Here is a 13,238-nt window from a genome sequence, read left to right as displayed (position 1 = left end):
ACTTTTGACTGACACTGTCAGAGAGATATTCATTTAACAATATGATTATTGTGATGTTTGCAGTGATGTAGAACTATACTGCATCATACTGAGAGGTTGTTATCTATCTATATAAGTTAACCTAAACATTTGCAACCTCTAGGTATGACGCAGTGCAGTTTTATTGTACACAACTTGAAGCTAAAAGCACAATAATAATGCAGTATATCATCAAATTTTGGTGTAATATTAGATATTTGTGCCCCTAAAATTTTGGACAACAACCATAATAAATTTGAAGTTGGTTTTCTTCAGAAATGTTTCTCATTGCTTTGTGGTTTCTGTTCTGCTGAAAGTGAGCGAAACAAAAAACCCCAAACAATTAAGTACTTAAAGTAACATAACTAATTACATTTGATTACATTTTAATGATTCTTTTTTTAAATGCATCATCAGCACCCTTGGATGCTTCCTGTAAAAAGTGTATTAAAACCAAAGATGATTATTTTAGAATTTACCACATACTTTACAGAAATAATAAACTAACGACAAAACACGCTGAAATGTTAACACATAATTTAAAAAAAGTGTTTGTCGCATTAAATGTGTGTAGCATCTGGAATACCACCATAGCATACACTGTTGACCTAATGACAAGCCTGCACAATTTAAACAATATCGTTTTAAATTACAATGCAGATATTCCATAACAAAGTCCCAAATTATAAAGTCAATGTTCACTTATGTGTTGAAAAGTTTAACTCGGAGGCTAACTAAAATCTCTCAAAAATATGTCACGTTTGAGACTCGGGCAGAATGGCACATGACCAGAGAGAGCCAATCACAAGAAGCTTTAGAAGGAGGAAATGAAAAATCTGAGCTTTTGGCTATTTGTCCAAAGTAATTTCCAAAAGCATCTTTAGTTGAATTACACATTTTCTCCCGGTAATGTAATGGATTCCAATTACATGCATTTTCTAATTGAATTATGTAACCTCGTTACATGTAATTAGTTACTCCCCAACACTTTTTTGTCCAAATCACTGCTTCGCATGCAGGTACACGTGTTACGCAAGCGAGCTGGCGTCACATGTGGGGAGGCCCGAGCCGCAGGACCGAGAAAGCTCTGCGGTGTTTGCGGAGCAGCAACCGGATCTTGTCGTCGTCGGAGTCCGGATCCAGGGGCTTGTTGTACTCCTCGTCCTCCGCCTCGTTGTCCGAGGCCTCGCCGGCCTGCCCGGCGTGGGCCTGCGTGGAGCTCGGCTCAGACGCGCTCTTCTTCCGCCACTTGGTGCGGCGGTTTTGGAACCAAACCTACAGAGTAGAGAACAGGTTCTGTAAGTCGGCTGTGTCCTACTTTGTCAAGAATTACCCTTCATTACACAGTTACATAACCACAAGCGGCCCTTCTAGTTTATTTCAGTCTCATTAGGACTAAAAAAATTAAAGGCCAAGACTGAAATAAGATTTCAAAAAAAAATATATATATATATAGTAACACTTCCCAAAACCCCTATAAAATATTTACAAACCCTAAACCGTAAACCCTTTACATATGGGGCTCACTTGAGACATCAAATGTGACGTTCACCTTGACTTGAGATTCAGTCATGCCCAGAGAATAAGCCAGTCTGGCCCGTTCGGGACCGGCCAAATACTTGGTCTGCTCAAAGGTCTTCTCCAGAGCAAAGATCTGATGCCCGCTAAACGTGGGCCTGGTGTGCTTCTTCCGAGCCGACAACTCGCCCAGGTGATCACCTGAGAAAAAAAACAAAACAAAACCGAACCGTCGCCATGACATTTATTTTGGAGGAATAAGACAAGTGCTTGATCACTTGTGAGTGAGTTGAAGGCAAATTACGTTATCCCTAATATATATATATATATATATATATATATATACATACATAAAATACAACAAAAGACAATTGACATTCACCAGCGACAACATTAGGACGTGCATTTTATAATGAGATTCAATACAAGAGCTATATGTTATGGTCACATAAAAAAAAGGCTGTTGATCAAAAGCAATACTTTCAGGAATATTTTTTTTTTTTATATTGGCTCTCTTATAAACTAATGTAATAAGTACTAATTGCGACGTGGCGACGAGCTGGACCAGCGGCACTGCAAAAACACAAATGTCGCAAAATATGCTTGTTCTTTGTCAGCCACAATATTTCTTCTTACTTTTGTGTCGAAGCATTTTACATGCTTCAAGCATTTGTTTTCCATAACAATTTTGTTAAGGAAGAATAACTTGTTATTGAAACTTTATTACTGCCTATGAGTAAGTTTAGCTCAAAATAATAAATACCACAATTGTATAGATGTAGATAATGTAAACGCACTAGTTTTAAGACATGGGGGAGGTTTATTGAGGGTAACTGTGTTTTCTTGTTTTAAGAAATGAAATGTTGCTTCCTATTGGCAGATCGTTTTGCTGAGATCAAGTAATATATTGCATGTCATTACTTTGTGTGTGTGTGGCGTTTGGACTCACCGTTGGCACACTGCTGCTTGGCTCCTCTCCAGTCGCAGCCGCTCTCAGCCCAGCAGTTCACACCGCGACCCTTCATGGGCCACTCGGCGCCGGGCTTGGCCAAACTGTTCAAGGTGGAGCCGTAGTCTCGGTTGTAATACACGGACGCGCCGGAGACGGCCGGGCCGAAACCCCCGACGCCGGAGTAGCCGGAGAGCAGGGAGTCGGCGGTGCCCGCCGAGCCCACCCCCACCATGGAGCGGCTCAGAATGTCACTGATGCCATGAGGGGTCCCCGGTGGCAGCTGGCTGCCGAGGCCCGCGTTGAGCTTGTAGAAAGAGTTTGGTACCGAGTACTGGCATACCGGCGCCTTGAGCTCGGAAGTAAACTGGTTGTTGAACAGGAAAGTACTTTGGATGTTTGGATCCATGGGAAGGACTAGTCTCACCAAACTCCAGTCAGATCCAGTCAGGACCACCTTGATGACCTACCACACAAACAGGTCAGGTTTTGGTGCCGTATCTCTTGGTGTCTCTTGAGAGGTCCAAATGCTGACAGACGAGATCAAATGGTCACCGTTGGCCCTCACCTCTCGGCAGCCATAGCGAGCGGGCGAGGCCGTCGGTCCGAATGAGACAGCGCTTGCAACTGACGCAGCTCCCCCCCCCGCATATCATACATAAGCAGCATGTGGACATCTGGACCAGCACATTGATAAAGACAGGCCACATCCGAATGCAGCCTGGGATTGGTCAGAACCGCTGGGCCTCGCCATTGGTCGCTTGGAGAGAGCCGGGCCTGTAATTGGGCGGCTGCAGATTAATGATATTTTGAACAGGTGGAGTGGGAACAAGTGGATTTTTCTCGATGGCCTGGCGTGTTTGAGCAAGTGCGGCTTGGGAGAAACACTTGAGCCTTGTTTTGCCTCTCAGGAAACGTCGTTTACCATTGAAATGTTTTGTGTGACTTTCAAGTGCACTGCTCTGCGACATACGCCGTGATCACAACGGCGCCCTCAAACAACAAACAGCACGTATGAAGGGATGTCTTATGGTTTTATTTGTATGGTTTTTCTGGCGGTGGCCTCTTGGAAAAGTCATTTGGGCCCCCTGTATGTCACACATATATTGAGGGCTGAAAATAAATACCATGGTTTCCCTAAATGTTTAATCAACTTATCATATTAATACATACATTGTACGCAACAAATGGATGAATAACTAGTTTTCATATAAGAAATCAAAGAAAATAGTTTGTTCAACAGTTGTTCTCGTTACTGTTAAAAAGGGGTTTGCCAACAAAAACAATGCGTGCAATATCGCAATGTCATTATTTATTACAAAAATCTGTACCAAAATTTCAAATTGTCAAAAGATGAGATATTTTTAATTTGGCAGAGTAAGCCAGCAGATCCCTTAAAAAAAGCAAAATGCACAAAATACACAATATGCACTGTACAAGATATATTACATATTTGTACAAAAGATGTAAAGGGTAAGACTGTAATTCAACTTTACAATGATAAAGGGAATGCTTAGCTTACAATGACAAAAAAGATATCTTTGAAATTTTGGTACAGATTGTGCAAGAACCATTAAAGCTCCCAACAGGACTTGCTTTTACAGGCCACATAAAATGAGCCTTTATCAGCACGTAAGTGTCTGTGTCAGTGGATCATTAAAACAGGCTTCAATAAAACCGTAGACAAAGTGAAAATAACCCCTTCAGCTATTTTTGTTTGCTGTGCCTCAATAAAAAAATAAAAATAAAAAAAAAGTGTGCAGTTTGAGCATAAATGTACATAAAATGCAATGATGAGTGTCACTTAGGGAATACAATGTTTTTGTGGTCGTGGTGAATGTCATTTTTTTTTTTTTTTTGGTACGTTTTTAAAACTTCAATTTTAATTTGTCTTTGTGTAGGCTCTCCTTTATGTAACATAACATTAGGAAGTAAAAGGGTGTAAATAATTCATACAATACAACACACACTAATGTCCTTAATTTAGTACAAGCTTGAATAATTTGATATTCTTTTTGTGCGTTAGTAAAGAAACAAAATTCAAGAATAGGTTCATTGTTTTGGACGACTGCATGCCGGGAAGACCCTTTTCTGTGCCCCAGTGCCAAGCAAGGTCCATGCCAGCGCGCTTGAATGAGTTTGACGTAGAAGAACTTGACCTCAGCTGACCTCAACCCCCTATTAGACACCTTTGGGATGAACACACGGGAATCAATAACAATCACGATGGATGGACAAAAATGTCCAAAATATTGCTTTGATAGCGACACAGTGAAGCGTATTGCGTCAGCATTCATGTGCTAACACTGAAAAGAAATTCCTTTTGACAGTGATCCATTCCTTGAAAGGGAGCAGACGATGTCTTGCGGGAATCGCTGCGTTTCCCAGAAACAGTCATGTGACAGTCAAACGTCAACCACACAGTAAACATGTAACTTTCCTCTTGCCACAATGTCACTCCAACTGCCTTCCATTCACGGGCTTTCCCTGTCACATGTTCTCAGCCGACAGCCAATCGGAGTGAGGAGGTTGGCTCGATCCATACTTTCAGTTTCGAAATGTGGCCTCCCTCTCTCCAGCGTGGGACCGACACCAGCTGTTTAACAGTTTCTGGGCCGTGTGACTTTGCATGTGTTTTACCCAACAAACTCCCCATCACTCCCTTCCCGCAAGTCCTATTCCATACTAGTAACGCTTACATTTAGAATAGAGTAGAACTGTGTAATTTAAGATGTGACCCGGATACACGCGAATGTAAATATACGCAAATGTATACACATTGGCATGCTGTCATTGAGTAAATTTCCAAAATGTGGCCACCTCCCTCAGCCCCTCCCCTTTGGGATTTTGATTTTTAGTGTTTCATGAGAGCATCTCAACTCTTATTGTTCTTCAAACTTCTGCGTCCAGATCACGAGGAACTTAAGGAGGCTGGTGAGTTTTCCATTTACACACAACTTTACACGAAATACATTACACTGTTTACACGTCAGTAATAAATACAGTCCAATCTGATTTTGCATGATTTATAATCCGATATTGCGTACGTTTTGTTGACAAAAATATTTGTTCAGCCACCACATGAATTCCACTACAGCTTTTTGCTCCTCTAATGTAGCTAAATACTGTAAAATGAAAAACACTTCTCAGTATGATGCGGTACAATTACAATAATTAACAAATTGCTAAATGAATACCTTTCAGACAAAAACAAATTCTATTTGTGGAAGTCTAATATATAATATATATATATATATATATATAGACGTGCAGATTTTGTCATCACCTTGCTGTAATTAGTGCAACTTAGTTGATTATTCTCCTAATTTTCCTTTGGACTTCCAGCCAGGGACCTCGATGCGTCGTTGTATTATCTTCTTTACGGGATGGAGGCTAGCGTACAGTTTAAGTGGAAAGTATAATGTAGTCTTGAAAGAAGAGATCACTTTTTTTTCCACTTTCTTTCTATTACAACATTGATTACAAGTGAAACCTTTGGAGTCGGATACAAATAAATGATGGCATCATGCATCTAATCTTATACAATTTTAGATTGCAGGTGTTGAGCGAGAGATGTCGCAAAAATGCGGTTTCCAGTGCCTCGGTCCTCTGACGTTCCATCCCAGGGCCCTAGGAGACAAGATCCAACTGAGTCAGGACAATCGCCTCGCAAAGAGGTTCAGCCAATTCCAAAACGGCCTGGTGTTCAGCGAGCGGCCCGTGAGGGTCCTGGAGCGCATTCGGCTGCGGGTCGAGAGCCACGACGCCAAATGGCACGGAGCGTTGCGAGTGGGCTTCACCAACGTTCCGCCGGATTCCCGATCTCTGCCCCTGCCCAAATTTGCCATCCCTGACCTCACGGACACCTCCGGTCACTGGGCCGCTGCCCTGTACAAAGACTTTTGTCTGACGGGATCCGTGGTGGAGTTCTGGGTGACGACCGCAGGCAGTTTGTACGTTTCAACGCGGGGAGGCCACCGGCGCAAGCTATTAACAGGAGTGTGCATCACGAAGCGTCTGTGGGCCATGATTGACGTTTATGGACAGACAACCTCCGTTCTGCTCTTGGGTAGGTTTCACGTTTGTCGTGCAGCCTGAATATAGCCCAAGGGTGTCCAAACTTTTTCTTCCAAGGGCCGCGTACAGAAAAATGGAAGGATGCAAGAGCCACTTTGACGCGTTAAAATGGATCCCTCAGTCTATGTAAACACATGTAAAGAAATTATAAATGGTTTTACTGACATTATACTTGTTAGGTGATGAAGCAAAAAAGTTATTTTTTTTTTTTTTTTTGGGGGGGGGGGGGGGGGGATCTGGGGCCCTTGTAACCCACTAGAATAGTTCCGCCCCTGTACTGAGCAGCAGCAGAATTATCTTTATTCATGGGGCGTTACGACACTATTTTAGTTGTACATGTGTTTTTCAATTATTATTAATGCATTTCGCAATTGTTGAAAAGCAGAAACTCTGTGGAAATGTTTCAACACGGCCATTTTTCATGCTGCTACCTCCAACAATCAGCAAAATCAAGTGCATTGCTACGCGCCAAACAGTCGCGTCTTACCGAATCATGCGTGATAGGTGGAAAACAAGAAAGTGAGAAATGAGAGCAGATTTCTTTTTCTCATCTCTTCCCTTGCCACCAAGTGTCGAGTAGAAAGTATAGCACAACGCAAGCGAATGACACGGGCCATGTCAATTGCTAGTTTTTACATTTGTGGCGGGTTGTAGAAAGCAAACGTCTGGCCGCATATAGGCCCCCGGGGCGCCGTTTGGACACCCCTGGTGTAGCTGTTTGAATTTGCCTCCTCATTCCTGAGAAACCCTGCCCCGTTTTTGCTGCAGGTTCCGTGATCCGCGGAACGTTTTTCACCAGGATGTCATGCCAGCATCTGCCCTCGCCGGTTTTCGACACGGGCTCGTCGACGTCTGACAACGGCTCCCGCCACGACCTGCCGCTGATAACGGGTAGGAACGTACGCTTGTCTTCATAGACGCGATCGACGTGATCGCACCACAAACTCTGACGTTCCCCCCCCCCTCACTGTGCTTCCTGTCTGTTGACGACAGAGGGCGGAGAAGTGATGACGTGTGTGGTGTGCATGGAACTGGAAGCCAACCGCTCTCTGCCTTGTGGTCACCGCTGTTTGTGCGTCGCGTGCTACCATCGAGTCTTGGGGCTTTTCGGCACGTGCCCCCTGTGCAGGAAGAGAATAACGGACACTGAGATGTCTGCTGACAATTTTTTTATGGACTCTTTCTTTCTGTAAATGTGCAGCACTGGTAATTTGAAGCTCTACTGTATTTCTTGAACGTGAACAAAAGGCACTTTTAGTCTGGGAAATAATAAAGTACAGGTAGTGTACGTCTCAATGGATTAGAATTTGGTAGAAAAGTCTGTTTATTTTGGTACTCATAGATTATATAGTCATTAAACATTTCAACATGAATCATCATTTGTATTGTTTCAGGATTGTGTATTACAGAATATTTTAGTTTCGAGAGATGGTGAATTTGACACTTTCATTTGCTGTAAGCTATAAACATCACAATTATAGAAGAAATGTGCAATATTCTGAGGATACATACTCTGAGCATGTGTCGTGCATCTCTATGAGTGTCGCCTTTTGAATGTGTAACTAAATTAACCTTTTGATCAATGACGTCATATAAATGTATGTATGTAATTATGTATGATGTATGTAAATACAGCCATGAAACCCAAACTAAAGGTATTGTTGAAGAAAGATCTTTCTCTGGGTATTTTCTCTTTGGGAAAATAAAATAGAAAATAAACAAAGTTCAGTTGCTAGCTTGGGAACAACTATTATAAAATAGTCTGCGTTCTCCTCATGCGCTTGCGTGCCGCCGTATAATGCAAAATCCATTCAACACTTTATTAACAAGCCAATGCATAAATAATGTTTTGTCGCTCAAAGGGTTTCTTTGGACCCATGTATATTATTTGATTGAATTCCAAATTGCAGGACCATTGTGACGTTTGGATTTTGACCTTCAATTGAAAATGTATTGCTTCAGCTTTTTTTCTCACCTGTAGTACAAGGCCAGTGCAAAGTGCACTTTTTACTTTCATTCTTACAGTTTTGGCCCGCTACAACAAAGCAAATGATTCACAAGATAAGCTCAAAGTAATTGCAACTAATCTCGCGCTTATTGTTTTTTTTTTTATTAATTGTTCTCACGTGCTGCTGCATATTTGCAAAAAAAAGTAGCTGCAGTGTGACTAATGAAGACTTTACAAAAGCGTATGTTTTAACGCTTATCCCTGTACCCTACCCTTGAGCAAGGCATCTCCTTCCCCTTCGGGTTACGTTAGGAAATGGTGTTTTCAAATCCCAGCTGTCTTGGACCCAAGAGGTCAAAGTGAATATATGCATGTTCATAGCAATAATGAGTGAAAGAGTGTTGCCCTTTTGTCTGTATCAGAAAAACAAAACAAAACATAAAATTCTAGACTTGTGCACATGATCTTCGAGAAAAAAAAATAAAAATAATAATAAAAAAGGTATGTGTGCATGTGAGTTCATACATTTTGATGTACATTTTCGAATTAAGTACATCCAAAGGCCTTTTTTTTATTTTTATGTATGATGTATGTAAATACAGCCATGAAAACCCAAACTAAAGGTATTGTTGAAGACAGATCTTTCTCTGGGTATTTTCTCTTTGGGAAAATAAAATAGAAAATAAACAAAGTTCAAGCGCTGCCATGATCAAACCCTTTGGAAGAGTTCATGTTTGAGGGAAGACTAACATTGTTAAAACACATACAATGTGCTAGCTTGGGAACAACTATTATAAAATATTCTGCATTCTCCTCATGCGCTTGCGTGCCGCCGTATAATGCAAAATCCATTCAACACTTTATTAACAAGCCAATGCATAAATAATGTTTTGTCGCTCAAAGGGTTTCTTTGGACCCATGTATATTATTTGATTGAATTCCAAATTGCAGGACCATTGTGACGTTTGGATTTTGACCTTCAATTGAAAATGTATTGCTTCATCTTTTTTTCTCACCTGTAGTACAAGGCCAGTGCAAAGTGCACTTTTTACTTTCATTCTTACAGTTTTGGCCCGCTACAACAAAGCAAATGATTCACAAGATAAGCTCAAAGTAATTGCAACTAATCTTGCGCTTATTGTTTTTTTTATATTAATTGTTCTCACGTGCTGCTGCATATTTGCAAAAAAAAGTAGCTGCAGTGTGACTAATGAGGACTTTACAAAAGCGTATGTTTTAACGCTTATCCCTGTACCCTACCCTTGAGCAAGGCATCTCCTTCCCCTTCGGGTTCCGGTAGGAAATGATGTTTCCCAATCCCAGCTGTCTTGGACCCAAGAGGTCAAAGTGAATATATGCATGTTCATAGCAATAATGAGTGAAAGAGTGTTGCCCTTTTGTCTGTATCAGAAAAACAAAACAAAACATAAAATTCTAGACTTGTGCACATGATCTTCGAGAAAAAAAATAAAATAAAAAAAATAAAAAAGGTATGTGTGCATGTGAGTATGAGGATGTATGTGTAAATATGCATAAGGGTGAAGTATTTACTGTATATTTATGTATTTGTGCGTGTCATGCACATACGCTGTGCAAGTGTGTTTGTATATATGTAAAGGTTTACATTTTGAGCTCAACCACATGGTTATCTGCACACGGGTTTAGAGGTGTCTTTTGCTTTTCTACGGGATATACTGTATTATAAAATAGCCTACTATTATATTAACATGACAGAAGTCTAAATATATAGAAATCAAGGGGTAGTACTACATATGTTTGTGTTACTTTCTACTCCCTTTTAACCATGTCAACTGTCCTTAACAATGACTCTAATCTACGCTCTTCTTTTCTTTTAAAATATTTCTTTCTTTTACTTTCCATCGTAATGTCTTCTGCCACATTTATATTGTTTAATAAGAAGCAAGTGGATGAGCATTTCATTGTTTCAGCCTGTCAGAATATATCAGCTGCGGATAGATGGGCCAATTATAAAAGTTGGCAGTTTGAAAACGGAGGTGGCTAATCCGTGGAAGTTTCAGCAAAGCTCCTGAAGCCCCACAAACAAGTCAACATGAGGCTGGGGGGCGTGTGCCAACCAAGTAGTTTTAGTACTGGTCTGCACCAATGAATGACATCTCGTCGGTGACGCCTTCTGTCTCTGAGTGGTTGTTTTTCCTCGGTTTCTTAAAACTCAAATTAGTGGTACAAGATGGGCCCAGAGAGGGATTTTCTTTTTGCACAGATCATTTTACTAATGTACTACTGTCAGGGTGATACAACAAATGACAAATAGTGATAAAATATAAAAGGAGAAGGCAACATACATCTACCGCCACCTTGTGGCTGGCTGTAATATAGATCAGAAATAATGTCACACTGAACGAACAGTACTGTACATGCAATAACATTGATTTCTTGCCTTTAACCAATTAGTTAAGATGATTTAGGGAGCACTGTAATCCAAACACATTTCGAATGACTTTTAATTGCCCCTATAAATCAGAACAGAGCGAACGAGTTTACCTCAAAACGATTTACTCATCTTATCTTATAAAACGTCGGGTGCACATGATTAAAATGTGGCAAAATGACGTCATTTCGTCCTCTTATCCTCGAAAATAATTAAATATATATTTGTTTCATACATTTTGATGTACATTTTCGAATTAAGTACATCCAAAGGCCTTTTTTTTTTTTTTTAGTTTTGAGGTCAGCTCCACAAAGCGACCAATTTTAGCACATTGAGGTTGTCAGATACAATATGGCTACAATATAAAAGTTCCATTTCATATAGGAATTCATCCACGGAGTCATTTCGATTTCCCACATCAAAATCCACCCGAACTGAATGTACTAGCGTCAACTTGCCTGCACGTCTCGGAATGACCACTAGAGTGCGCTACAGTTTATCATACGAATTACAAATGCCCACTCAAACTACAGTAGTTGGTGGAACGGACGGAAGTAGTGTTACAGTAGCTCAGTAATAGCGTTATGCCTTATATCACCAATGGTAATTTTCCCTACTTGTCTATCTATCTATCTATCTATCTATCTATCTATCTATCTATCTATCTATCTATCTATCTATCTATCTATCTATCTATCTATCTAATCTAACTAGCTAGCAAGCTAGCTCTCTAGCTATCTATACATTATGATGTTAATATTCACAGCCAGAATTCTCCTCAAGGTCTTTTGGTGTTTGGCGACACCTGTTGGATTAAAAGTGACACCGCATCAAAAAACTATCAAGTAGTGCTTTAGACCTTTGCTTTCTGACCCTCTTGGAAAGCTGTTAAATATTTGTCTTGGGTGGCTCAGTTGGAAGCAGTGTGAGTGCTGAAGACAATACGACAGAGGAAGGAGACACGTGAGTAGAATTATTAAAAGGGAACTTTACACAGGAGCTTTGCGTAGTTGCAGAAATACAGATAGATGATCTGCTTTGATAACGCCGCAGGGTGAGCAAAGGAAAGCTGTGGGGCCTCCACACTTGGCTTTGCTGCAAATGCAGTCCTGGAAGGCCACATGGAAACACTGACAACCTCCCTGAGGCCCCGTCGCGCTTGTGTGTGGGCCTGAACGTGTGCATGCATGCGTTGTTTGCAGTCAGGAGCTCGCCACGAGAAAACGCACACACAGATGCCGAAACTTTGCAGGTGAGAATGCTAAAACTCGCCAAGTGAATAAAATAATGCTTCGAAACGGTGAAATGTCAAGCCGTTCTCTCGGCTTTCAAGTGTTGTGGGTGTGTCCGCTGAATGTCAACTGTCAATCAAAAGCCGTACCACGGCATGAAAAAAAACATAATAATTTAACATTTGTTCCTCTATTTATGCCAGTGAGGCATAGTGACAGACAGAACAAATGAATGGTCTTCTATTAGATGCCAGGAAGTACGAACAGTAATTAATGTATCCAATTTTTGTGACATTTTTGTTTGTTGGTGTGACGTGAGATTTTTCGATTGTAAAATATGTTCCTTGGCTCCTTGGCACTGTGCCGCGAGTGCTTCACCCACACTGAAACTTTACAGCATGATTCGACAGAACGGCGGCATGTTTACGTACAACTATTAGTGCTAACACTAGCTTGCTAGGCTACATAACATTTTGTTGCCTGCTTGTGAGCCGTATCGTATTAAAAGTATGTGAACATGCCTCAAGCAAGCCTTAAACGAACGTCCTCTCCTGAGCACCGGTGACCACCAACACACGTTTTTCCCCATTTTGTTTTTATAATACAGTCGGCGCGACCCACTCTTGTTATCGTTGCCACGGTAACGAGTGTATCCGGTCGCATTTCAGTTGATAAGATAAAGCCCGATGAGCGGAAATAACAGGATGCAGTCGTATCGGAATACAGGATTTCATTGCAATAGTCTGACATAGTGCAATCATGAAAGAGCAAATTTGTCCTGTAGTCTTTATTGGCCGTCAGATATTTATCGCACTACGTCAAAGACACGCGACGAGGCTAAAAATAAACTAGCTTTTGGATTCAAATATACTGTACACGATGGCAACGCGGAGTAAATGTCTTAAAATTAAAAGTTAAAATTAAAATTAAAAGTAAATTAAGACATTAAAGCCGATCAGCATAAAATACAAATTTTTGGCCGATACCGATCAAGCCGATCAGATCGGTGTAAAGTCTATTTTAACGGAATCATTTAACATTCATAACACCTTTTGCTATTGTAGAATGCAAATAAAATTGTGGTAT

The 13,238-nt window shown here is 40.8% G+C and overlaps 2 protein-coding genes across 2 annotated transcripts; one reads left to right on the top strand and one right to left on the bottom strand.

Moving 5' to 3' along the window:
• Nucleotides 1–22: 22 nt before the first annotated feature.
• On the bottom strand, nucleotides 23–4,859 carry nkx6.3 (NK6 homeobox 3). The gene is made up of 3 exons (XM_061768532.1): nucleotides 2,486–4,859; nucleotides 1,571–1,737; nucleotides 23–1,293 (listed from the first exon to the last, which is right to left on the bottom strand). The coding sequence occupies exons 1-3, from the start codon at nucleotides 2,892–2,894 to the stop codon at nucleotides 1,066–1,068; spliced, it is 804 nt and encodes a 267-aa protein (XP_061624516.1). The 5' UTR covers nucleotides 2,895–4,859; the 3' UTR covers nucleotides 23–1,065.
• Nucleotides 4,860–5,265: 406 nt separating this feature from the next.
• Nucleotides 5,266–8,925, top strand: LOC133475537 (E3 ubiquitin-protein ligase NEURL3). The gene is made up of 4 exons (XM_061768531.1): nucleotides 5,266–5,419; nucleotides 6,038–6,554; nucleotides 7,331–7,453; nucleotides 7,556–8,925. The coding sequence occupies exons 2-4, from the start codon at nucleotides 6,059–6,061 to the stop codon at nucleotides 7,753–7,755; spliced, it is 819 nt and encodes a 272-aa protein (XP_061624515.1). The 5' UTR covers nucleotides 5,266–5,419; nucleotides 6,038–6,058; the 3' UTR covers nucleotides 7,756–8,925.
• Nucleotides 8,926–13,238: the final 4,313 nt, after the last annotated feature.

Source organism: Phyllopteryx taeniolatus, chromosome 3 (genome assembly GCF_024500385.1).
Source record: "Phyllopteryx taeniolatus isolate TA_2022b chromosome 3, UOR_Ptae_1.2, whole genome shotgun sequence".
Taxonomy (NCBI): domain Eukaryota; kingdom Metazoa; phylum Chordata; class Actinopteri; order Syngnathiformes; family Syngnathidae; genus Phyllopteryx; species Phyllopteryx taeniolatus.
This window is presented reverse-complemented; position numbering and strand designations above follow the sequence as displayed.

Bases quoted from the DNA above. Each gene is read 5' to 3' on its own strand.
- LOC133475537 (XM_061768531.1), top strand. From the start codon at position 6,059: ATGTCGCAAAAATGCGGTTTCCAGTGCCTCGGTCCTCTGACGTTCCAT. The intron at 6,555-7,330 runs GTAGGTTTCACG...TTTTTGCTGCAG, and splicing joins AACCTCCGTTCTGCTCTTGG to GTTCCGTGATCCGCGGAACG. The intron at 7,454-7,555 runs GTAGGAACGTAC...TGTTGACGACAG, and splicing joins CGACCTGCCGCTGATAACGG to AGGGCGGAGAAGTGATGACG.
- nkx6.3 (XM_061768532.1), bottom strand. From the start codon at position 2,894: ATGGATCCAAACATCCAAAGTACTTTCCTGTTCAACAACCAGTTTACT. The intron at 1,738-2,485 runs GTGAGTCCAAAC...TTTTTTTCTCAG, and splicing joins CAAGCAGCAGTGTGCCAACG to GTGATCACCTGGGCGAGTTG. The intron at 1,294-1,570 runs GTGAACGTCACA...TCTACTCTGTAG, and splicing joins TGACTGAATCTCAAGTCAAG to GTTTGGTTCCAAAACCGCCG.